Source organism: Mus caroli, chromosome 7 (genome assembly GCF_900094665.2).
Source record: "Mus caroli chromosome 7, CAROLI_EIJ_v1.1, whole genome shotgun sequence".
NCBI classification, from domain to species: Eukaryota; Metazoa; Chordata; class Mammalia; order Rodentia; family Muridae; genus Mus; species Mus caroli.
In genome coordinates this window covers 51,477,783-51,504,977 of record NC_034576.1, presented here as the reverse complement: position 1 = coordinate 51,504,977, position 27,195 = coordinate 51,477,783, and the positions used below count along the sequence as shown (strand labels likewise).

Here is a 27,195-nt window from a genome sequence, read left to right as displayed (position 1 = left end):
GGAGGAATTTCTTTTCTGGTCCATCTATTTGGAGTTCTGTATGCTTTTGTATGTTCATGAGCATCTCTTTCTTTAGGTTAGGAAAGTTTTTTTTTCTATAATTTAGTTGAAGATATTTACTGGCTCTTTCATTTGAAAATCTTTATTCTCATCTATACATACAATCCTTAGGTTTGGCCTTCTCATTTTGTCCTGGATTTTCTTGATATTTTGAGTTAGAATCTTTTTGCATTTTTCATTTTTTGATTATTGTGTACATGTTTTCTATGTTATCTTCTGCACCTGATATTCTCTCTTCTATCTCTTATATTCTTTGCTGATGCTCTCATCAATGGTTCTTGATTTCTCTCCTAGAATATCTATCTCTGGAATTGTCTCTCTTTGGCTTTTCTTTATTGTTTGTACTCCATTTTTAGTTTTTGGATGGTTTTGTTCAATTCCATCCCCTGTTTGATTGTGTTTTCCTGTAATTCTTTAAGTCATTTTTGTCTTTCTTCTTTAAGGGCTTCTACCTGTTTAGCAGTGTTTTCCTGTAATTCTTTGAGGGATTTTTGTGCTTCCTCTTTGAGGACTCCTACCTATTTAGCAATGTTCTCCTGTATTTCTTTAAGTGTGTTATTAATGCTCTTCTTAAAATCCTCTACCAGCATCATGAGATAAGATTTAAAATCCGAATCTTACTTTTCAGGTGTTTTGGGGTATCCAAGACTCGTTGTGGTGTGTGTGCTGGGTTCTTAGGATGCTGAGTGGTCTTGGTTTCTGTTAGTAATATCCCTACAGTTGTCTTTTGCCATCTGGTAATCTCTCGTGTTAGATGTTCTAGCTGTCTCTGGCTGTAGCTTTTTCCTCCTCTGATTTTGTAAGCCTCTGTCAGCAATCCAGGTAGTCAAATGCTCTTCTGAGTCCAAGTGGTCAGAGCACTCTCTGCAGGCAAACTTTCCTCTTGCAGGGAAGGTGCACAGAGGTCTGGAGCTTAGCTCTGCCTCCTGGCTGAAGATGAAGGCCCAAAAGGCTCCCTGTCCCAGAAGCTATGTTGCTTCTGCAACCCTTGCACTCTCCTGCACGAACTGGTCTCTAAGAGACCTGGGATAGATGATGGTGAACACCCCATCAGTTTTTTTCCACTTAGACCCATGTTTAATAACTCTCAACTGGTGGTGCTGAAACGAAAATGAAGACAAGAGCGTATGCCACCAATCCTGTTATTCTGAGGACAACACTGCTTTATGAGGATTATTGGCTTCAATTCATAAGGAGGAGAAATGGGATTGTAGAAATTTATCAACTTATCATACTCTGAAAATCCTTGAGACATCACAGAAATCCAATATATATTAACTCAGTCCATCTGAAAAACATCTTCTGTAGCATAGGGTTCAATACAGTCACTCTTCAGTTTAGAGTGTAATTGAAGACAAAACTCTGAACTAACTTACTTTCTCACATTTCTTCTCATACTATAGTTTATGGATTTCAAAGAATGACCAATGACTATACTGATTCACTATAAGGGAGTTATCATATTGAAAAATCATGTGGAAACTCTTAATGTGGATTATATTCCTTACTTTTCTGTTGTTTTTTTAAATGTCATAACCTAGATCACTTATGGATGAATCAGTTTGCTTTGGATTAAGATTCCAAAGGGATATAGTTCAGTCAACATGGGTAGGCATGGAATCAAGCATCATCCATGGAGGTCGGAACAGAAAGCTGGTCACTCACATCCTCATATGTAAGTATGAAGAGGAGTGAAATAAATGGGACATAGTGGAAGGCTTTTACTCTTAGAGTCACCTTCTCCAGTGACATCCTTTCTCCAGCAAAGTCAGAGCCCCTGAACTTTACCAACTGTACCATGAACTGGGATCTAGTGTTTAAATATCTGATACAGTGGAAAACATTAGAATTCAAACTGTTGCAAAGGTCATGAAGAGAATGTCACTTCTTATTAAGACTGTGAGAATATCCAGACCCATTAGTCTAGAAAACCAGAATGCAGAGAGGCTTTGCAGAACTTATCCTGCTATCTTTTATACATATGACTAGTGTCCAGATCTCTACAGTGGTATAGTGTACAGTTAATAGTAGAGTTGTATTTGACTGATAACTAAATGAATCAGGAGCCTAAGAGTACTTGCAATTTTATATTAAATGTAGAGTAAACATTTTTAAATATATGTATTATTGAAAACACATGTAGAGAATGAAGGATATAGTATCATTCATTATTCATTTAGGGGAAGGAAAAATTATTTATCCCAGCAGATACAAGCTTATACTGCCATGTTTGTACTGGCCAAAAGTATATGACCATATAATCACCTTGGAGAGTTTGAACACAGACTTAGGGGTAGGAGTATGTGTGAGTTGAATTGTGAATACTTTTCAGGAGTAAGTTGCAAATTTTGGAAAAGGATTATTGTGACAATGGAACTCAATAAAGGCCACCACATCACAGAAATATCTGCAGGGAAAGATAAAGTTTCATTCTGTGAGCTATGTAATATAATGCTAAACATCTTGTCATACACATAAAGTGTTTTTTTTTTTTTTACACTTTTAAGGATTCAAAAGCCATTGATAAATGGCTTTGGATGATAGGCAACATATTTCCTTGAAGAAGTCAGTTGCAAATAACAATAGCACTAGAAAATGCTGAGACAGAAACTGTACTCTATTCACAATTTATGGATGTGATCAAACACTGACAAAAAGCAAATTTTGGATGAAGGGCTTTATTTGCCATATACTTCAAGGTCATATAAGTCACTTAGAGAAAACAAGGCAAAAACTATTGAGGAAAAACTTGCTGGATCATGCTCTGATTGCTGACAGCTTCCTGTTTGACTATATTTCTTATATATAGTGAAACCATCTGCACAAAAAATACTGTCACCTATAATGGTATAGGTGCTCTTCTATCACTTAATAATCAGGGTAAATAACTTAGTGGAATGATCCTATGACAAAGCAATTAATCAGCTGAGCATCACCTGTCACATGACTGTAGGTTATCTGAAGTTGACAATTATAGCTAACTAGGACTATCTTTTCTTATGACCAGTTCTTTATTTTTTAAGTTGTCATGTGATGCCATCATTGTTATAATTCATATGAAGAGGTTCAGAAGAGAGGCCAAAACTCATGACAGTCCAAACATTAAGACATCAATAAACACATGCACAAAGAAATGGAGAGATTGTTGAGAAATCAAATTCAGTTTTCAGGATTTTTATGAGTTTGAAATAAGGCAAATGTTGCAAGGCTTCAGGGTGTGTTAGGTGACATGGAAAGGCATGGAAAGACAGGAAAGTACAAAAATTAATACACTCAAAGGTCAGTTGAACGCTATCTACATTTTACCTTAGATTTGTTAAAAAAAAAAAAAGGGGGTGGAATTCTTTCTAGGTGCTCACAACCATAAGAGAGACTTACTGCTTCCCATTTTCCTTTCCCATGTGGCCATGTTGTGCTACTCCTTCCTTTAACAATTCCCTGGCTGTTCCTGTTCTCTGAGCTGGCCTTACTGTTTCCTGTTCCACTGACAGCCCCACTCAACTCATCTGTGACATCCCTCCTTCAAACTTCATGTAGGCTCTGTATCTTTTTTCCAACTTTTTATTAGGTATTTACTTCATTTACATTTCAAATGCTATCCTGAAAGTCCCCTATACCCTCCCCCCACCCTGCTCCCCTACCCACCCACTCCCACTTCTTGGCCCTGGTACTGCCCTGTACAGGGGCATATAAAGTTTGCAATACTAAGGGGCCTCTCTTCCCAGTGATGGCCGACTAGGCCATCTTCTGCTACATATGCTGCTAGAGACATGAGCTCTGGGGGTACGGATTAGTTCATATTGTTGTTCCACCTATAGGGTTGCAGAACCCTTCAGCTCCTTGGGTGCTTTCTCTAGCTTCTCCACTGGGGGTCCTGTGTTCCATCCTATAGATGACTGTGGACATCCACTTCTGTATTTGCCAGGCACTGGCATAGCCTCATACGGGACAGCTATATCAGGGTCCCTTCAGCAAATCTTGCTGGCATATGCAATAGTGTCTGGGTTTGGTGGCTGATTATGGGATGGAATCCTGGTGGGATAGTCCAGTGGATTAATTTCTGTATCTTCAATTCGATTCCATTGATAAACCTGTCTGTTTCTATACCAATACCATATAGTTTTTCCTGCTATGCTCTGTAGTATAGTTTGAGGTCAGGGATGGTGATACATTCAGAAGATATATTTCTTGGACAGTATTATTTTTTAGCTATCTATGTTTTAGTTTTGTTTTGTTTTTGTTTCTCCATATGAAGTTGAGAATGGCACTTTCAATGTCTGAAAAATGCATTGGGATTTTGATGAGAATTGCATTGAACCTGTGGATTTCTTTTGGTAAGATGACCATTTTTCACTACGTTAGTGTCACTGATTCATGAGATCAGGAGTTTTTCCCATCTTCTGATATCTTCTTCATTTTCTTTCTTCAGTAACTAGAAGTTGTTGCCATACAAAAACTTCACTTGCTTGATTAGAGTTACACAAAGATATTATATATTTGTGGCTATTGTGAAGGATGCTGTTTCCTAAATTTCTTTCTCAACCTGTTTATTATTAGTATAAAGGAATTCTACTTATTTCTTCGCATCATTTTTTAAATTCTGTACATTTTGCTGATGGCGTTTACAAGATGTAGAAGTTTTCTGGTAGAATTTTTGAAGTGGCTTATGTATGCCATTCTTTTGTCTATGAGTAATGATACTTTTACTTCTTCCTTTCCAATTTGGATCCAGTTGATCTCTTTTAGTTGTATCATTGCTCTAGCTAGAATTTCAAGTACTAAATTGAATTGATAGAAAGAGAGTGGGCAACCTTGCTTTGTCCCTGATTTCAGTAGAATTGCTTTAGGTTTCTCTCCATTTAATTTAAGGCTGCCCATTGGCTTGCTGTGTATTGATTTCATTATTTTCTGTGTATTTTTCTACAGAGATCATTACCCTCTTACATATCATATTTACATCCACATCCCGTTGTTTTACTCCACTCTTATTTGTTTTGCAGCTGTGAGCATGCTTACAGACATTAGTGGTGAGCACAGGTTATTTTTCATTTTACAGACAAATGTCACTCAGATCTTCTCAATCTGGCAGTCACAGGTTTATGCTGTCTTCTGTGACTGCCAGAAAACTTAATTCTGTGTGGTAGTTGAACATGCCACCTTTGTCCACTATCAAACCATCAAGAGAATCATGGAGGATCCCAGGGTTAGTATAACCTGACAGCAAGCAGAAAAGTAAACATCTTTCAGAAGCTGAGTAAAGAGGAAGTAGGAGAGGGTTTTTAAAAAGATTACAAACAGGAGCTCCACTAGAAAGTGGATTCCAATAGAGGGAAAAAGATAAGTGCCTTAGCAGAGATATGTTGTGAGTCACAGTAGAGAATGATAGTGAATTCCAGTGATCCAAGGAGAAACAGATACCTTTCTACATGATGGATGCCCAGAAAGCCATAGCAGGTTCCAGGAGCTGGACAGATTGAAAGGAGACTTAACTTGTGGGCAAGGACAGATAAGTGGTGAGATCTGGTGAAGAGAAAGTGTCCAATGAGGTGGACTATAGAATTTGGAATGAAATATAGTGACTGGCAGAAGCCAGCAGAAACAAATGATCTATACCTTAATAGTCAAATCAGCAACAGTGTTCTGTTAGGAGAGGCTGGGCACTTTGGAAAGGGTCCATTTGTGCCCATCCCAAGTGTTTGGCTCCAGATGCATGTGAGTGGGGAAGAAAAGCACAGGATCATAGCATGGTCATTGAAATGTATAACAGGCACGTGGAATTTGGAGGTATTAGAGGAACTCATGGAGGTCTAAAACCTTACACCTTGACTGGGTTTGGAATAGTACAGCCATATTCTCTTAAGCAAATATATTCAACTGTTTCATTAGATATGTTCATATTACTATCTCTTAGTTGGACATCAATTGAAAATTATAAAACATTTCAGCATTTAAAGTTGAAATCTTCTTCTATAGGCATTGTATATAAAATGTGAATTATTCTGCTTATGCCCCAGTACAGGGGAAACATCAGAGCCAAGAAGTAGGAGTGGGTGGTAGAAGAGCAGGAGTGGGAGAGGGTATAGGGGACTTTCAGGATAGCATTTGAAATGTAAATGAAGTAAATACCTAATAAAAATTGGAAAATTATGAATTATTCAACTAATAAATGCTTTAAAGATCCAGGGAGTAACAAAAATCTGAAAGAAGTTCAATTTCAAGAGATCTGAGTCCAGTGACCCTTGTATGAACTTGCCATGAGAAGTTAGTACCAAAGAGAAACAGAGCAAGAGGAAAGGAAACAAAGAGGGACACATGCCTATGGTAGTTTTAGGAAGGCAGTGTGAAAGGAAGCATGGGAAGGTAATCTACCTTAAACTTCAAATATGCATGGATATTGATTAAAACTGACATCATTCTTCCAAATTATAATGGTTGAAAAAATAAACATGAAAGTGATAGTAACAATCTTGTGGATAAAGATTTAACACAGGCTTGTCTTTAAAATGTATATTTTATTACCAAGCAAACAAAATGCTGAAACCTGTCTGATAGAGACTCAACAAGGCAGGCACCTATTCTTCCTTCCTAAGTGAATATCACAGGATGTGTTCTTTTTGGTATTAAATTAGAATATTTGGGAAAAAACAGAGTCTATATGAGGAGCAAGAAAGATCCAGACAGGGTCCCCTGTCCCTTTCCTTTCTGTGTAGGAAACACAGGACTTCTGAGTGTAGTACTCTTGATGGAATCAGGTTGATTAGAGCTCTGAGAATACAGTACATCAAGAACTCTCTGAATGGTCATATAATATATCTTCACATCTTGTTCATTTTCCAGTTCACAGGTGGGAGCTTTGCCTGGTTGAAGGGGAGGAAAAGTTCCTTAGAGTGAGTTACTCCACAGTTTATGTCCTCTTCCTTTAAACTCAGCAGGGCTTAAAGGAGGTGAGTAAGAGTTTGTGACAAAGTGTGATCTAATGATATTTATAAAAATTCTGAAAAGACCTGTAAATTCCTGTCTATGTGCTGGGATTGAGTCACAGTATTCTCACTGGTATGTTTCTTTGCCTCTGCCTTGTTTCTACTCTTGCATCACATTTGGTCCACATCCATTTAAATTAATACTATTCTCTGATTGCAAACTTCCATCATAGTTAGCAATGTCAAACAGTATAAGGTATTATTATTGTGTTTTATGACTCAAAAATAAATATATCTTTGGGCTACCCAATGTATCACTTGTATGTATCAACACTTTTCATGGCTACAGTGAAGTTAATATTTTGAGTCTTTTTAAAAAAAATTACAGCACACTGCATCATTTGTAGAGCTTTGTTCCAAATTTCATAAACATACACACAATTAAATAAGTTCTCTGGATTCCATTCTCTACATGTTACCTAATATCACCATATGATTAGTTCTATATATAGTATCTCTGAAAACAAACATATTTTTGTGTGTATTTGTCAGTATGGAAAAAGATCAGTAGACTTTAATTGGAAAATGCCAAATTCCATGCATAGAGCCACAAGTTATTTTTCTATTTCTTCATGAAATTGGTCTGATATTTATGTGGTTATAAATACTCACAAAATGTGTTTCATTTCTTATGGTTTTGCCTTTTGTTCTTTATCTTATATTCACTTTATGCTACTTATAATTTCTTCTAACCTGATTTCAGTTGGAAAGTAACAAATGTTTGGGGCTGAAAGCGGAATAGTAGAGTTTGGGTGTTGTTGAATTTACTCCTTTAGCAGGGTTCCAGTGCTTGCAGTGTGCTCCTCAGGCTGGTAATTTGTGGGAAAATTTGTGAAGCTTTTTAACATCCAAAGCTGGGAGGATGACCCTCAACATGTTGGGGAGATGCTTTTAATTGTCTGTTTGGAGACATAGCTCAGTGTTTAAAGCCAGTATTGCTTTTGTAGAGGACCATTGTTTATTTGCAAGCATGCATGCAAGGCAACTCATATCAGCCTGTAACTCCAGTCTGAGGGGATCCAATGCCCTCTTCTGGTTTCCATATGCAGCTGCACTCACAGACACATACATAAAAATATTTTTAAAAAGATATAAACTCTTCCTGATGCCATGGGGCCCAGGTGGGCAGGCCATGCCTGAGATGACCACCATTCCAGTATCATGAGGTCTGGGTAGGCAGAACAATCATGTGATGACTCCTAGTCAGGAACCACCGAAGTTGGGCAAGTAGACAATGTCTGTGAGGGCTCTTGCCCAGTGCCTCATGGAAAGGGCAGGACAGACATAACCCAAACATCCAGAGGAATTTAATGCCACTAAGATGAGAAAGTAAATGCTGGAGACATGACAGAGGGAAACAAACAGAAGGAAGTATGTAAAATAAAGAGAGGCAGAACTGGACACTGAAGAGTAGTGAGGAAAAGCCTGAGGTGGGTCGCAAGCTATGCTACCTAGGGCTTTGTGGGGCACTGGGTTATACACAGACAGTTTGGTCTCCAGTCGAGCTGAGGTATGAACCCTGGAGTGGTGATAATTAACCTACATGGCACTGTAGGTTTTCCCTCATGTTTCTTGGACTCAAGGCTCCTGTCAAAGTTACCACTCCCACAACCCCTACACCCCACACAGCCCCCACAGGATAAGTGTGCCTAGTAGTCATATAAACAATGTCCCAAGCTACTGACCTTCAGGCTAGATTCCTCCCAGTTACCTAGCAACACAATAGATAACAGCCTACCATAAGAGGGGCTGCTTAGCCCCACTTTGCTCTCTTACTCTCCTCTTGCTCTCCTCATTCTCTCCTCTTACTCTCTCCCTCTTGCTCTCTCCCTCTTACTCTAGCCTTTCTTCTTTCTCTACTTTTCCCCCTTCTCTCCTCTTGTCATGGCCAGTTTCTCTTTCTACCTTTTCTCTCCCCCCTGCCTTTCTACAATAAAGCTCTAAAACCATACACTGTCTCTGTTCATCAAGGCCAGCTGCACTTGGACAATGGGAAGGCTTTCTCCTAATGAGCCATTTCTAATATCCTGATGGAAGCCCTTCCTGTGCTCCAGTCAAGGCCTAGACTAAGGACTTTTGCCTGCGTGAGAACCTCTCTCCCTCTGCCCTCTATCCCGTAACCCTGGAGCCGAGGGTGTCACCCTGGGGCTCCTGGTTTCAGGGGCTGCCCCTTGTCCACCCCCATTGAGTGTGGTCACTGGCTTAGATGCCCACCCTGGGCTGAGTGGAAAGCCCTCCCGTGTCCGCCTGCCCAGAGCACAGGAGGAACTCTGGCCAGACATGGGCTATCGTCCCCCACCCCTTTTCCCTTATAGCTCCTTAGTTCCTAACAGGGTTTTTGTGAGGTTCTGGCTCATGATGCTACAGAAGGCCATGTCTGGGTTTGTGTCTTGAAGTGAAGGAGCTACACTATGCCTAAGTCTAGGCAGACAACCCTGTTTTGGGCTATCCCTGGAGCCATGTTAACATTTGATGGCTGTAAAGACATGGCTCCACCCCTCACTTGAACACCCTGCCAGAGTAGCACCAAAGACATTAAAACTAGAGAAAACACCCTACCCATCACCAGCTGGAACAATTGGGAGGATGACCCCACACTTCTTTCTCCTAGGAAGTAGACTGGAGCTGGCCTTTGTTGTAGGGGTTGCAAGTGAGCTGGCCCCGGGGTCATGAGACCAGGAGAGCTGTCCATACTTTCTTCTACTGTGTGGTGTTATGAGAAAGGGAAATCTGATGACCTCTCTTTCTCTTTCCCCATTTGCTACCTGCTGCAGGCAGGACAATTAGCCCTCCACCTCACCAGCTGCAGAACTTGGGAGAGCAGACTCTGCAACTCTTGTGGGAAGCACAATAGAGCTGACCCTGTTGGCATGGGTTGGGTAAGCCGACTCCCACAGCAATGAGGGGAAGAGGTCGCTCTGCCCCTCACTAGTTGTGGTACAGAATGAACTAGACAGAGCAGTGGTAAAGACCTTTCCCTAGTGGTAAGGCTGTGGCTTGTGAACCAGCTAATCTACCTTCCAGGCTCAGATCTAGGACTTTGAGTTTGCCCACCCCAACACTTAACACTGTTTATAAACTTCTAGAGAATTTGAAAGGACTAGTCCAACAGATCCAAACCAGCAGGGTCTCCATGACACAGAATGAGGCTATGAGCAGGCTATCCAAAGGAGTCCTAGTGAATTTCAAGTATTGATAGTATAGTTGAAGCCAGAAGCCTTGAACCAGACCAATGACTACTTGCAATGAACATTTAGAAGTAAAGAAGTGTGGACAAAAGGGCATACTGTAGGACACACTATGACAATTACAGCTACCACAATAAATTTTCTTCTTTTGGGAGGAGGTCTCAAAGGCAGAGGGTAGGTATGAAGAAATAGGGAGAAGAGTGGGATTAGGGTACATGATGAATTCACAAAGAATAAATAACTCCTTCTAGTTGTTCACAATGAATAAATTTAAAATTCACAAAGAATAAATAAAAAGCTAAGTAAAAAGGCATACAGTCATGAAGTATGAGTAGAATACTATTTTATGATTTGCAACTGATATTGATAATTAAAAATAAATATAATGAGATACTAGAGAATGCCCACAGGAATCTATAAAGGACTGATGGCGCTAACTTCTGATGAGAAAGAACAGTAGGAATTATCACATATAGTGAACAGGACCCAAAGTCATCAGGTACTTATAAAGTCAGGTGAAAGTTTCTAACAATACAAAATAAAGATTTATCTTTGGATACAAAAGCAATGTTACTTAGAATTTCCCCCAGTGAATTAAAAGTCATTCCCATATAAACCTCAACATAAGTATCTGTAGCAGAAGCCTGTTGGGAAAGGTATTTTATATGTGAAATCATGGGATCAAGCATAAGCTCCCACAAAACATTCCAACAGCTTTGACGCGCTTAATCTTCTTACCACAGCTAGAGGGAGCCAAAATATTGTTCATAGGTGAGTGCCTAACCAAACAATGGAGTATCCATATAAAATAAGCCATTAATTCTCACTGATAATAAATTAGTTCACTATAAGAAGGAATAGAGGAAGCATAAATGGTAACAGAATGAAATTCTTCTAATGTAACCTGGATCCTTCAATAAAATGAAATAATAAAGAGGACAAAAACATCTATCATGACAGACAGGAAAGTCAATGGTTTCTAGGAGTTCTGGAAGGAAATTAGGGGGACATAGAATTATCTTAGTATATCAACACAATTTTCTGTGTGGGTGTAATATCAAATACACACCATTGTGCTTTAAAGAATTTCAAAGGTCACAGAACTGCATTAAGGTTGCCCAAGTACTACTTCTCCTTGCCAGAGACTTGTACCTTCTCTATGCCACTGGCACTCTCTAGGAGACTTATTAAATCCTAGTCAACTCCCCACCAGAGTCTTTTGAGGTACCACATGTCACCTGAATATTCAGGATCCGTGGTGGTCTGAGTCATAAATACCAGAAGACAGAGCAAATCTATACCCATGGTTTAGCTGCAATCCAAATGTTGTAAGTACCATGGTTGAAAGTAGAAAACTAGCTACAACAAAGAAGAAAATATAATCAACATACTAACACTAGATGTGCATTGATTCCTCAATAAAGAAATCAAAGCAGGGTAGTGATTCTGCGTCTGAGGACTGGAAAAAATTTTTATCTTCACAGAAAAGGGAAGCTTCTTTGAGCTATACAAACAAGACATACAAGAGACACCTAGAAAGACATTCAACTCTGAAGACAATAACTAAGGATACATATTTGTAGAGAGTGTCACACCAAAAATGAAATAACATTCAGCAATCCAGTAAGATACCAAGAATGTGGATACAGAATGATGTACAAGAAAAGGAATAAATGATTGGTAGTTTTCGATGCTCAATGAAATAGAGTAATCACAGTTTTTTCCACCTGTGATTATGTTTCTGAAATAAAGACTGTGAGTTTTAATTATTTCATGAATAACTACTTAGGCCATAAGCTTAGTATTGTTCTCCAAGTAGCTAGCAAATTAATTCATTTATTTTGTGGTATTCATACTACATGGCTGGTTACCTCTTCTCATTTTCATGTATGTCTCCATCTGCAGGCAGGATGAATCTCCTCCCTCACCTGACTATATCACAGAATCGTCTCTGCCTGCTGGACTTCCATGTCCTTCATCCTGCTTTAGCTAATAGGCCAAAAACAATTTTAGTAACAGGTGATACTTCCAGGCAGCTCACAGGAGATTTTCCCTATAAAACAGTAGATTTTGGAGTGTTATCATTCCTACATTTGCCACATTGATGTTTTCATTTATTACTTAGCTTTTAACTTAGCTTACTTAATAAATAAAATTTTATATGTATGTTGTTATTTTAGAAATGTGACGGCCTTTTAATATTTTGCATAAAGGAAATTTTCATTCAAAGAAAAAACAAAGCGATATTAAAACACCCAAAATAACTTATATCCTCTATAAAATACTAGTCATAGATTTTGGAGCTCTAATGAAAATGACATGAAAAAACTGCAGACAACAATTCTTAGAATGATTATAACTAAAACGAAATATAAAAGAGATGAGGAAGAATGAAGGTTAGTGTTTTTGTCAACTTGAAATAAGCTAGATATCTAAGAAGAGGGAAAGTCCATTTGGAAACCATTTCCATCTGATTTTCCTGGAGGAAAGTCTGGGGACATTTGCCAAGTTGATGATTGGTGTAGACAGTCTAAACACACTGTGGATGGTGTCATCCCTGGCTAGTGGTCCTGTGTTGTCTAAAAGAGCAAAGTCAGCTAGCCATGGAGAGAAAGTCAGTATTCAGCTATCCTCCAAAGCCTCTGCTTCAGTTTCCTGCTCAAGTTCTCTGCCTTGAGTTCTTGTTCTGACTTTCCTTCATGATATACTACAAGCTATATGATGAAATAAGTCCTTTTCTCTCCTAGATGGCTTTCGATCATCTTGTTTTTCACCATGAACCAGAACAAATTAAGTAAGGAAGTTAATCCAAGACATGATAACCAACTTCAAATTGCAAAAGAAAAACTCAAAATGAGGCTGGAAATGAAAAACTCAAAAATCCAAGTAATATTCTCAGTATAGTGAATGACTGAGCAACAGTGGGGGGATGTTGAAAACACAGGGTTGGAAGAAAAAAGAGTAGTAATTGGGTCACTCAGGAAGGATCAAGCAGAACTTTATTTAGACAGCAAAAGGAGATAAAGGGGATACAAACTGACAAAGAAGAAGTAAAGGTATCATTATATGCACATGATATGATAGTGTATATGTGACCCCAAAAATTCTACCAGCGAACTTCTACAGGTGATAAACAACTTCAGCACAGTGGCTATATATTAAATTAATTCAAATAAATCAGTAGCATTCCTTTATACAAATTACAAAGGGGCTGAGAAAGAAAATAGGAAAACAATACACTTCACAATAGTCACAAATATATCTTGGGGGTAACTCTATCCAAACAGTTGAAAGATCTGTATGACAAGATATTCAAGTCTCTCAAGAAAGAAATCAAAGAAGACCTAAGAAAATGGAGAGATCCCACATGCTCATGGATTGGTAGGACTGACATAGTAAAAATGGAGTCATACAAAAAGCAAACTATAGATTCAATTAAATCCCCATCACAATTCCAACACAATTCTTTAAAGAAATGGAAAAGGTAATTCTCAATTTCATATGGAAAAAAAAACCCCAGGATAGGGAAACAATTCTTGACAATAAAAGAACTTCTGGGGGAATCACTGTCTCTGACCTGATGCTATCAAACTGTTTTATAGTGATAAAAACTGCATAGTATTGGCACAGAGACAGACAGGTTGATCAATGGAGTAGAATTGGACTCAGGATCATTGACAAAGAAGCTAAAAATATTCAATGGACAAAAGAAAGCATCTTCAATAAATGGTGCTGGTCTGTCTGTCAGTATGTAGAAAAATGAAAATAGATCCATTTTTGTCACTTTGCACAAAGCTTAAGTCCAAGTGGATCAGCAACCTCAATATAAAACCAGATACAGTGAATCTAATAGAAGAGAAAGTGGGAAAGAGGCTTGAACACATGGGAAAGGAGAATTTCCTAAAGAGATCTCCAATGGCTCAGGCTCTAAGCTCAAAAATTGATAAATGGGATCTCTTGAAATTTAAAAGGCATCTGCAAGTCAAAGGATACAGTCAATAGGATAAATCTGCAACAGATTGGGAAACAACTTCACTAACACCACATCTGGTAGAGGGCTAATATCCAAAATGTATAAAGAACTCAAGAAGCTAAATGTGGGGCATTGGGCTATCCACAGACAGTCTGGTCTCCAGTTGAGTTGATGTGTGGAACCCCGGGAATTGGTGGTGATAATTCACCTACATGGGATGTTAGTCATTCCCTCATGCCTCCTGGAACCCTGGCTTCCATTGAAGTTACCACCCTTACAGCTCCCACAGGAAAAGCTGTGGCTAGTAGTCATGTAGACAATGTCCCAAGCTTCTGACCTTCAGGCTAGTCTTCTCCCATTTACCTAGCAACAGTAAGATAATAGCCCACCATAAAAGGGGCTGCTTGGCCCCACCTTGCTTTCTTCTCTTATGCTACTCATCATTTCCTCACTCTTTCTCTCTAACCTCTTACTTTCTCTCCATCTCACTCACTCTCTCTTTCTTATTCTCTAGTCTTTCTTCTCTCTCTCTCCCCTTTCTCCCTTCTCTTCTCTTGGTCATGGCCAGTCTCCCTCTCTTTTACCTTCTCTCTTTCTCCCTGCCTTTCTACAATAAAGCTCTAAAACCATAGACTGTCTCTGTTCATCAAGGCATGCTACACTTGGACAATGGGATAAGCTTTCCTCTAATGAGCTGTTTCAAATCTCCCAGTGGAAGGCCTTCCTGTGCTCCAGTCAAGGCCCAGACTAAGGACTTTTGCCTGCGTGGGAACCTCTCTCCCTCTGCCCTCTGTCCTGTATCTCGGGGGCTGAAGGTGTCACTCAGGGGCCCCTGGTATCAGGGGCTGCCCCTTGTCTACCCCCTGATGAGGGGGTCAGTGGCTTAGGTGACCACCTGAGGTTGAGTGGAAAGCGTCTGGAAGCCATCCCATGTCTGCCTGCCCAGAGCACATAAGAACTCTGGCCATACGTGGGCACTCTCCCTCCTCCCTCTTTCCCCAACCCCCATAGCCCACAGCTAAACTCCAATAAAACAAACAACTCAATCAATATATAATGTATAGAACTAAAGAGAGAACTCATAACAGAGGTATCTTGAATGGCTGAGAAGCACTTAAAGAAATATTCAAAGTCCTTGGTGATCAGGGAAATGAAAGTCAAAAGGACCCTGAGATTCTAACTTATACCAATAAATATTGCTAAGATAAAAAACTCAGGTGACAGCACATGTTGGTGAAAATGTGAAGAGAGAGAGAAGCACTCCCTCATTGCTGGTGGGGTTGCAAACTGATATAACCACTCTGGAAATCAATCTGGAGGTTCCTTAGAAAATGTGAAATAGTTCTACCTGAAGACCCAACTACATCACTTCTGGGCATACAGCCAAAAGATGCCCCACCATGTTACAAAGACAGGTGTTCCACTATGTTAATAGTAGCCTTATTTGTGATAGAGAGAAGCTGGAAACAACCCAGATGTCCATTAGCTGTACAATGTATACAGAAAATGTGGTTCATTTACACAATGGTATTCTATTCAGGTATTAAAAATGAAGACATCATGAGTTTTAGAGGCAAATGAATGGAACTAGAAAATATAATCCTGAGTGAGGTAACTCAGACCCAAAAGGACATACATGGTATGTACTCACTAATAAGTGGATATTAGTCAAACAACTAAGGCATACCCAGGATATAATCCACAGAACTCAGGAAGGTTAACAAGGTGAAGTGCCCAAGTGAGGATGAGTCAATCCTCCTTGGGAGGGGTAAGAACACAATCACAGTCAACAGGTGGAGAGAGGGGCCTTAGGCAGAGAGGGGGCAAGGAGGGGAAAAAGGAACATGATCAGTTACTGGGAGGGTAGAATCTGTAGTGAAGCCCTGAGGGCCAGCAGAAAGAATGGAATACAGGCAACCTTGGGAGTTAGGAAGTGGGGAAACCTCTAGAATGTACTAGAGACCTGGGAAGTGAGAGACACTAGGGACACAGGTGAAATGCCCAACAATGTGTGGGACCATGAAAGGCAGCCTGTTTGGGTTGAATGAGGCTTGCTCTGGGGACCCAGCAGAGACCTAGTAGAAAACTCTACAAGGGAAACAACAGTGGGCCACGTTCCAAGAGACAGGTTCTTGACACCGCAGACAACTCCATAATTCTGTGACTATAAGTCACACAGATAATGTCCCAAGCTTCTGACATTCTGACTAGACTCCATCCCCACAGTTACCTAACTATAACCAGGTATGCTCCTCCCCACAGTTACCTTGCAACAGCAAGAGAGTCCAGCTCACTATAACAGGGGCTGTTGGCCCCTCCTCCCTCTCTTTAAGCAATTATCTTTCTTACTCACATCTCTAGCCCTCCTTCTTTCTCTCCCTTCCCCCCTCTCTCCATGTGGTCATGGACTACCTCTCTCTTTTTTTTTCTACCTTTTCTCTTTCTGCCTGCCTTTCTACAATAAAACACTAAAACAATAGACTCTCTCAGCTCATCAAGCCCTGCCATGCTTGAATGATAGGATATGCTTTCCCCTAAAGAGTTGAGTCTAACCTCCCTCAGAAAGGCCTCCCAGTGCTCCAGCCATGGATCAGACCAAGGACTCTCACCCCCATGGGAACCACCCAGTGTCCCTTCTCTTCCTGCTATCTTCTTTCTTCATCCCTGGGGATGACCAAGCCACCCACCCCAGCCTCCATTTTGTTCTCAGCTCTTCAGTGGTGTCCAGCAATGTCTGGGATGTTCAAGACTGAGAACCTGTTATCTCTGGCCTCTGTGAGGCCCAGAGACCTTGGGCTGACCCTTGTCCACCCCCTGGAGAGGTGGGTTCTGTGGCTTCCCACAGCCAGACACTCACCTGAGATTGTGTGGAAAGCATGAGGGAGTCCTCCCAAATCTTCCTGCCCAGAGCACCAGAACTCTGGTGGGACATGGGTTTTCTCACACTCCCTTTATTCCCCAACGCTAACTGCCCCACAACAATGGGGAGAGGAAACTTGTAGATTCCACCTCCAATAGAATGAAAAGGCATCAAGTGGAGGGATGGAGTTGCCACCCCACAGTCAAAAACTCTGACCTAGAATTGTTCCTGTCTAAAAGAACTTCAGGGACAAAAGTGAAGGGACTTGGAGTATGGAGGTCTAGTGACCAGCCCAAATTGTTTTCAAGGGGAGGTTCCAAGGTCTCACAATATTCCTGATACTATCATGTGCTTACAGACAGGAGCTTAGCATGGCAGCCCTCTGATAGACTCAACAGGCAGCTGAAGGATTGAGATGCAGATACTTACACTCAACGAATGGATAGAAGCCAGGGACCCATATGCTTGAATTAGGTAAAAGCTGGAAGATTATGAGGAGGGTGATCTCATAGAAAGACCAGCAGTCTTAACTGACCTGGACTCTGAGATATCTCAGACACTGCACCAACAACCAGGCAGCATACAGTAGCTGATATGAAGCCCCAGACACAATAGAGCAGAGGACTGCCTCGTATGGCCTCAGTGGGAGATGTGCCTAGACTTCAAGGAATTTGATACCCCAAGGAGGAGGTAGGTCTAGTGGGGTGAGTGTGTGTGGGGGGTTGAGGATATAGTCTTGAAGAAGGGGGAGTAGTAATGTTATGAGGGACTGACATGGGTAGACCAGGAGGTGGATAAGGACTGGGCTGTAAAGACAAATTACATAATGAAGATTATGATGATGATGATGGTGGTGGTGGTGATGATGGTGATGATAATAGTAATAGCTTCCCAAGAGATGTATAGTTAATAAAAATGATGAATCTGAGAGATTTGATACTATACAGATGTAACAGAGACTTCTATATTATTACCTCCACTAACAAGGCTCAGGGATCACTGTGGAAGGAATATGAGAGTTAGAGGTAGTGGATAACTACAGGAAATATCCAGATACTGTGGATAGCTGTGCAAATGAACAGACAGACGTTGTTAAAGCAACTAAGATTTTAAAAAAATCCAGCAAGAGTACATACTTTTTTCAACAAATGATACTGGTTTAACTGGAGGTTAGCTAGTAGAAGAATGCTAAATGACACATTCTTAACTCCTTTTACAAAGCTCAAGTCCAAGTGGATCAAGGACCTCCACATGAAACCAGATACACTGAAACTAATAGAGGAGAAAGTGGGGAAGAACCTCGAACACATGGGCACAGGGGGAAATTTCTTGAAAAGAACACTAATGGCTTATGCTCTGAGATCAACAAATGAGTCCTAATAAAATTGGAAAGCTTCTGTAAGGCAAAGGACACTGTTAATAGGACAAACTGGCAACTCACAGATTGGGAAAAGACCTTTACCCATCCTGCATCTGATAGAGGGCTAATATCCAATATATACAAAGAACTCAAGAACATAGACTCTAGAGAATCAAATAACCCTATTAAAAATGGGGAACAGAGCTAAACAATGAATTCTCAAATGATAAATACTGAATGGCAGAGAAGCACCTAAAGAAATGTTCAACATCCTTAGTCATCAGGGAAATGCAAATCAAAACAACCCTGAGATTCCACCTCACACCAGTCAGACTGGCTAAGTTAAAATAATTCAGGTAACAGCAGATACTGGCAAGGATATGGAGAGAGAGGAACACTATTCCATTATTGGTGGGATTACAAACTGATACAACTACTCAGGAAATCAGTCTGGCAGTTCTCAGAAAATTGGACATAGTATTACCTAAAGACTCCATTGAGCATATACCCCAAAGCTTCTCCAAAGTATAACAAGGACCAATGCTCCACTATGTTCATGGCATCTTTATATATAATAGCTAGAAGCTGGAAAGGACCCAGATGTCCTTCCACAGAAGAATGGAGACAGAAAATGTAGTACATTTACACAATGGAGTATTACTCAGCTATTAAGAACTATGAACTCATAAAATTCTTAGGCAAATGGATGGACCTAGAAAATATCATCCTGAGTGAGGTAACCCAATCATAAAAGAACACAGATGGTATGACCTCATTAATAAGTGTATACTAGCCCAAATGCTCAGGATATCCAATATATAATTCACAGACAATATGAAGCTCAAGAAGAAGTAAGACCAAAGTCTGGGTGCTTTGGTCTGTCTTAGAAAGCATAACAAAATACTCATGGGTGCAAATACGGAGACAAAGTGTGGAGCAGAGACTGAAAGAAAGGCCATCCAAAGACTGCCCCACCTGAGGATCCATCTCATATACAGTCAGCAAACCCAGACACTAATGTGGATGCCAAGAAGTGCATGTTGACAGGAACCTGGAATAGCTGTCTCCTGAGAGGCTCTGACAGAGACTGAGAAATTCAGAGGTGGATGTTCAAAACCAAACATTGGACTGAGCATGGGGCACCCAATGGTGTCATGAGTGGAGGAGTTAGAAAAAGGACTGAAGGAGCTGAAGGCATTTGCAACACCATAGGAAGAACAATAATAACAACCATACAGACTTCCCCAGATCTACCAGGGTTTAAATCCCTAACCACAGAGTACAGATGGAGGGACCCATGGCTCCAGCTACATATGTAGCAGAAGATGGACTTGTTGGGCATCAATAGGAAGAGAGTCCCTAGGTACTTGGAAGGCCTGATGTCCCAGTGTGGAAAATTCAAGGGTGGGAGGCAGGAGTGGGTGGGTGGGTGAACACCCCCATAGAAGCAGGACAGAGGGGATGGGATAGGAGGTTTCGAGGGTGACTGGGAAATGCGATAACATTTGAAATGTAAATACAGAAAATAACCAATAAAAACATTTTGAAGAAAGAGTAGATGCTGGTCAAGATGTGGGAAATGGGGAATAGTCTTCCATTGCTAGTGAGAGTGTAAACTTGTACAATCACTCTAGAAATAATTTTGGTAATTTCTCAGAAAAGTAGGAATAATTCCACCTGCTGATACCACTAAAGTGCTCCTGAGAGTCCACCCCAAAGATGTTCCACAATAGCATAAGGACATATGCTTCACTATGTTCATAACAGATGTATTCATCACAGCCAGAAACTGGAAATAACCTAGGTGTGCCTCACTTGAAGACTAGATAAAGAAAATGTGGTACATCTACACAATAGAATACTATTCAGCTATTAAAAACAAAGAAATAATGAATATTTTTGGAAAAGAGTAGAGACTTGAGAATATCATTGTGAGTGAAGTAATCAATACCCAAAAGGACCTGCATGGTATGTACTCACTTAAAAGTGAATGTTAGCCATAATACCCCTGATACCTATGCTACACTATACAGACCTACAGAAGGTAAACAGGAAAGAAGGCCCAAGTGAGTATGTTTAGATCTCACTTAGAAGTATTAATAAAATAGTCAATGGAGGCAGATTGAGAAAGGGAATTTTGGAGAAGAAAGGTTGGGGAGTGGAATGTAGGGGTTAGGATCAGATGTGAGGAGACATAGGGAAGAGGGACAGAGGGCCCAGAGAATGGATGGAAATCTGAACTTGGTGGGAGTGCATTGATGGAGGGGGGCCTCTGTAGGATATGACAGAGAACTGGGATAGGAAAGTTAATCAGGAGTCTATGGGGTTGACTAGAGCTAATTCTCATAATAGTGGGCATATGTAGCATGAAGAGGACACTTTTTTTGTGAGACTATACTGCCAGCAGAGGGACAAGGACACCAACCCACCCACAAAGTTTTGATCCAAAATTAAACCTGTACACAAGAAATGCATGGACAAAGATGGAGCAAATACTGAGGGAATGGCCACCTAATAACCAACACAACTTGAGACCCACACCATATACAAGCTTCATTTCCTGACACTATTAATGAGACTGCTATGCTGGCAGACAGGAGCCTTGCATAACTGTCCTTTACTCAGCAGCTGACTGATTTAGATGCAGATATCCACAGCCAAATATTGGACAGAGCTCAGGGACTCAAAATGAAGACTTGGGGGAAAGAACTGATGGCCTCTAATGGGATAGCAAGTACACAAAAACACCAACATTGTGAACTAAATTTGACCCTTGGACCTCTCAGAGACTTAATACCTAGGCAGCCCATGTATGTACCAGATGTGCACTTTAGTTCCTTGTGGGTCCCCAACAAAATGTTCCTAAAGTTGGAGAAAGATCGTCTCTAACCCTATGTCCTATAGAGAGCTAATATTTAAAATATATAAAGAACTTAAGAGTTAACCTCCAAAAAAGCCAAATAACCCATTAAAAATGGGGTGCAGAGCTAAACAGAGAATTCACAATAGAAAAATGTTTAAGAACTTAGAAGCAATTAAGGAAATATTCTAAGTCCTTAGTCACCAGAAAAATACAAATCAAAACGACCTTAAGATTCCACTTTACATCAATCATAATGTCTATGATCAATCTGGCGGTTCCTCAGAAATTTGGAAATAGTTCTACTTGAAGACATCACTGCTATGCCATTCCTGGGTATATACCAAAAAGATTAAAAATGAGGATATCATGAATTGTTTAGGCAAGTAGTTGAACTAGAAAGTATCAACCTGATTGAGGTAACACAGACCCAAAAGAATATCATTGTATGTGCTCACTGGTAAGTGGATGTTAGCCAAAACCTACAGAACACCTAGGATAAAACCAACAGACCTTAAGAAGTTTGACAAGCAGAAAGGCCCATTTGAGGGTGCTTCAATCCCACTTAGAATGGGGAATAAAATAATCATGGGAGTCAGAATGAGGGAAGGATGTGGGGGGGGAGAGAGATGGGGAGTTGAATGGGGAACAGGATAAGGTATGGGGACCAGAAAAGCAGACAAGCCCAGAAGGTCAGAAAGAATGAGTGGAAATATGCAACCTCTGGGGGGTAGGATGTGGGGATACCTTCTAGAAAGTATAAGACACCTTTTAGGTGAGAGACTCTCAGGACATTTTGGGCTGACCTTAGCTAAAATGTCCAACATTTGGGAAAGTGAACTAGAAGAGTCCACCTCCACTGGACAGACAGGGCCTCAAGTAAAGGAATGGGGTTACCAACACACAGTCAAAGTTTCTGACCCAGAATTTTTCCTGTATAAAACAACTGTAGGGACAGAAGTGGAGAAGAGACTGAAGGAAAATCCATCCATTGACCAACCCAACCTTGAATACATCTTATGGGTAGGCACCACGGTTATGTGACATTATGATGTGCTTAAGACAAGGGTCTTGTATGGTTGTCATGTGAGAGGCCTTACCAGCAGCTAACTGAGACAGATTCAGGTACTTACACCGAATCATTGACTGAAGTTGGAGAATCTTGTGGTTGAATTAAGAGAAAGATCAAAGAAGTTGAATGAGCAGGCAACACCATAGGTAGCCTAGCAATCTCTACTTACCCAGACCCCTGAGAGTTCCCTGAGACTGAGCCATTTACCAGATTGCATACATAGGCTGGTCTAACACCCCAGGGCACATAGATAGCAGAGGACTTCCTGGTTTGGCCTCAGTGGGAGAAGATGTACCTAATACCTCAGAAACATGAAATCCCAGAGAAAGGTGGTGCTTGGTGTAGGAGGGAGAGGAGAATCACACTTTAAGAGGCAGGAGGGGGTAGGATTAGGATGAGGAAATGTGGGAGGGGTGACCTAGAGGGGAGGCAAAGGCTGCAATGTAAATAAATAAAATTATTTTAAAATTTTTTTCTGTATACATGTATGCCTCTATGTGAGTATTCACTGGTACTTGTGGTAAGTGCATAGGCTAGAAGAGAGTGGTGAGTGTTTTGGAACTAGAGATATAGGCAGCTGAGAATTGCCCTGCATTCATTCTAGGGACCATACTGCATGTGGGGAGCGTGTGTGGCAGCAGTCCCAAGATGGCACCTGGGACTGCAGCCAAGTCTTATGACTTGCACCTGACTTTCTCATACACCCAAAAATAAGCCACTTCCATTGGGTGAACTGTGCAGGAGCACCATGATGCAAGATTGGACCATATGACGAGTGATGATTCTGGCCAATGGACTGCTGTTACGTGGACTGGGCTGATGGGGCATGGTTGCAAGTTTATATAAGGGATTGCGATTGGGGGTGGAGGTATTTGTAGATATAGAGAGATAGATACACAAGACTATTCTTAGAGAGTGATTCATGCATGATGTTAAAAGGTTCCTGAATAAACTCCTTTGTGAAGAACGTAGTGTCGTCAAGGCCCTTTTCTGCTGGTCAGAAACAGAGGTGACAACTCCAGTCTTCAGCAAGGGCAGCAAGTGCTCCTAAAAATGAATCCATCTCTAGCCCCATCTAAATGTATATGTTTAAAAAAATATTAACAGCAGAAATCTCTGAGAAAAAAAGATTTCAGAAGGGTCAAAGGACCCATAGAAATATAAGGAAATAGTAGCTTAATTATGTTTGGATTTTTTCAGCCATATGCATTTAAACACATTGTTAAACTACTTTCTTAGATCTTTGCATGCTGCTTTCTCATAATCAATCTTTAGTTGAAATTATAAAATACTACATCATTTAAACATGAAATATCAATTTACAAAAGGAAGTAATTAGAATATCTCTAGTAATAATGGCTATGAGTTACAAAAATAATGTAAATATGGCAAAAATTTTGTTTCAAGAGAATTAGTCCTGTTGACATCATGGAAAGCATGCCATAAATAATTAGATCATCCCCAGAGAGAGAAAATCACAACAAAGGGAAAGAAGAGGAAACACATGTATTTGGGACATTAACCAAGGTTTTCTATAGGGAACAATGGGAAACTGTCCACTTCAAGATTTCAGTTTAGTTGCATGATGTAACTTTAAAATGACCTTAAAATTTAAATTACTGGGTTTTATAAAGGCCCTGGGACATTTAAGGTTGGATTGTCTTTTATATTATGATATTAATATGCTGAGAACAAAGAAAGAAAACTTTATTGTTCGATAGTGAAGTGTCTTTTAAATAGAAGAGGGAAGAGTGTCCTGGCGTGCCTCAATTTTTATTGTGACACAGATTAAAGTAATGTGAGAGGAGAAATCACAACTGAGGAATTGCCTAGATTATCTGGGCTTTTGGGCTTAACTATGAGGAATTATCTTGAACATAAGTTAATGCAAGCAAACATGGCCTATGGTAAGTTGTACCAAAAAGCTACCTAAGCAGGACCTGTAACCAATCCAGAAATGCAGCTAGGAAGGAGAGTTTTCTGTAGACACTGTTTCTTGTGCTGCTTGAGTTCCTGACATGACTTCCCTCACTGATGGAGTCTGTACTGAGAGTATAAGCCAGATAACCCATTTTATCTCCTAGGATGTTTGTGGTCAAAATATTTTCCCATGAAACAGAAAAGGAAACTAGGGCATGCACAAATTGCCTAACAGATATTTATTAAGTTAGAGAATATTCTAAGTTACACTCATATTAAAGAAAACTACAAAAGTGCATCTATTAAATTCTTATTTAAACAAAATCTGTAGAGATGATAAATTGTTAAAAATGTCATATACGTTTCATCACTATCAAGTTCAGTGACCAATGAAATTCAGTTATTACCTGAAGACTACTGATCTTTGGATGAAGAAGGGGCGTGTCAAAACTGGGAGCAGTCCTGGACCCATAATTTTTACAGTGGGTCTCATCTCAAGGGGATCCAGTGAAGCATCATTAAGAGGAGAGTAGGAAAGTTCAGCACAGTATTTCTATTAAAAGTGGTGTACTGATCTACTTTCAAGGGAATGGTTAATATCCCAACTGATTTCACCTCAGGCCATCAACTCAGCAGGGTTGTGGAAATGCCCCAAAAGGATAAGGGCAAATTTGTCCTATAAGCTCTCTTATGTATGATCACAGCAGCTCTCAGCTGCATCACTAGAGTGTAGTACTTTCTTCATCTTCTTCATCTTCTTCACCTCCTTCTTGTTCTACAACTTCTTCAACTTCTTCATCTTCTTCCTCAGGGGTGTTTTGAATGGCTCTCTGCAGAATCAGCCTGAGAGTCCCACACTGGAATTGGCAGTGCTTAATTGAGCCAACAAGTAAGCAAATGATAGGGTTGGCACAGCTGTTAACAGCGGATAGGAGGAGAATTGTCTCATAAAAATAATTACAAGGCATAATTGGATTCTCTTCTTTCATCCAGTAAAAGACGCATATGCCAATCCCAAAGCCACAGATCAAGACGACCAGTGCTGTAAGCACAATGGTCACAAGCAGCCTGGTCACAGGTGTCTGCTCTGAACCGCAGAAAACCCTGAACAGCAGGGCTTGATTGGATCTAGAAAGAACCACAAATAAAACAAGTAACCATACAACTATGATGAGAGCAAGTTTCCAACACATATCCCAGTTATAAATATAATCCAGCACTTCACAAATTATCCAATTCCAAAGGCTCAGCAGAAGGGACACAGCCCAGAGCAGAGTACAAATGACAGTTGATGTGTGTTTTGGGCGTTGCGCATGATACCAATTAGGCCAAAGGACAGACAACCAGTACTCCACACTAATGGCTGTGATCATGCTCACACCTGCAAGGTATGCAAGTATGGTCACATTGCCAGAAAACAATGTCATGTGAATGTTGATGAAGTGAAAATGCCTAATGAGATTTTCCAGGATAATTACAATGTGAGTGCAGAGGAAGAGGAAGTTTGCCCCAGCCAGGTTGAAGATGTAGACAGAGAAGGCATTCCTGTGCATTCGGAAGCCCAGAATCCGCAGCACAATGATATTTCCTGTCAGTCCAATGATGACAATGATAATGGAAAGCAAACTCATGGCAAGGGACATGCCACAAGATGAAGATTCCATGAAGTAGCTTTCATTCTGTTCTCTAAATTCAACATTCCAGTCTGGGAAGCTTGAATACATGTTTGGGAACTCTCCTGGAATAAAAAACAAGACATAAGCCCATGCTTTGCACTCTCTAATTCTCAAGACCACCCTGATATTTGTAAGCTGATATGGCTCAAAAGGATGGAAAATGAGCTTAAGAAATTTATCAAAACAAGTACTTTTAGAGACTTCTTTTAAAACCAGTCTGAATTTATTTGAGTTACCTACATTCCATGCCATGTACTAACATGAATGTAGTTGATGGTCCCAGTATACACCCCAAGTGTCTCATGTTGTGTGGCAGAATGAAATGGGACACTGAACCTTTAGGGGTTTGAGTAGAATGGCATCCATCAATCCATACATTTGAATATACAGTCACTGTTTGGTGGAACTGTTTGGAGAAGGGTTGTATGTAGGGGCAATTCTGATGCTAAGGTCCTGCTCCCCAATCAGTTATTGATATGTTGCTAAAGAAAGCCATTGGTCCTCTGCTGGTCAGGGGGAAGGGCAAAGGGTGATTTACAGGACTTTTGGGTACCTGGAGGCAAGCAGAGAGATGCAACGGAGGAAAGGAGAGTTTTGCCATGCTTCTGATGGAGAAGGGTTGAAGAGCCATGTGAGATCTCAAAATGGAGTGGCCACAGAGGCTGTTACTACAGGCAGGTCAGTGGTATTAGCAGGGGCTAGATGAGATGACTCACTAGTGTTTAGGGAAAGTGGGAGGTGTGGAGATAAGTGTAATATTAAGGGCATGTTCTTTCCAGTAACTTAGTCAGAATCTCAAGTTCTTTCTCTCATAAGTCAGGGAGATAGTAGCACCCTGTATTTTTTCCAAAAAGGGAAGTTGAAAGCGAACAACTGCTTGTGTCATTTATGTGTGGATTCAAAAGCTGGGCTGGTAGTGTGGCCCAAACTCAGTGTTTAGGCAGGGTAGTGAAAAGCTACATGCAACAGTTATGAGATATGACCTTGTTGGAGAAGATTTTGAGTTTACAAAAGCCCACACCAGAGTCAGTCTCCTTTTCTATCCGTGCCTGTAACTTTTAAAAAGATATAAGCTTTCAATAAATGCTCCAGAAATGTGCCTGTCTACTTTCTGCTTTGCTCCCAGTGAATCCAGGCCATGGATTCACCCTCTAAAACTGTAAGCAAGGTCCCAAAATTTCAATTGCCATGGTGTCTCTTCACAGCAATAGAACAGTAACTAAGACAGAACCTCAAGTTCTTTCTC

The 27,195-nt window shown here is 40.4% G+C and overlaps 1 protein-coding gene and 1 pseudogene across 1 annotated transcript in view; one reads left to right on the top strand and one right to left on the bottom strand.

The window, feature by feature from the left end:
* The first annotated feature begins 10,655 nt into the window (after positions 1 to 10,655).
* On the top strand, positions 10,656 to 11,929 carry LOC110297934 (annotated as a pseudogene).
* Positions 11,930 to 24,928: 12,999 nt separating this feature from the next.
* Positions 24,929 to 27,195, bottom strand: part of LOC110299507 (mas-related G-protein coupled receptor member B8) — a 10,551-nt gene continuing 8,284 nt past the window's right edge. Inside the window, exon 2 of the mRNA XM_021169218.2 lies at positions 24,929 to 26,011. Within this exon, the coding sequence (XP_021024877.1) occupies positions 24,996 to 25,997 (1,002 nt within the window). The 5' untranslated portion in view covers positions 25,998 to 26,011 and the 3' untranslated portion in view covers positions 24,929 to 24,995. The remainder of the gene's footprint in view (positions 26,012 to 27,195) is intronic.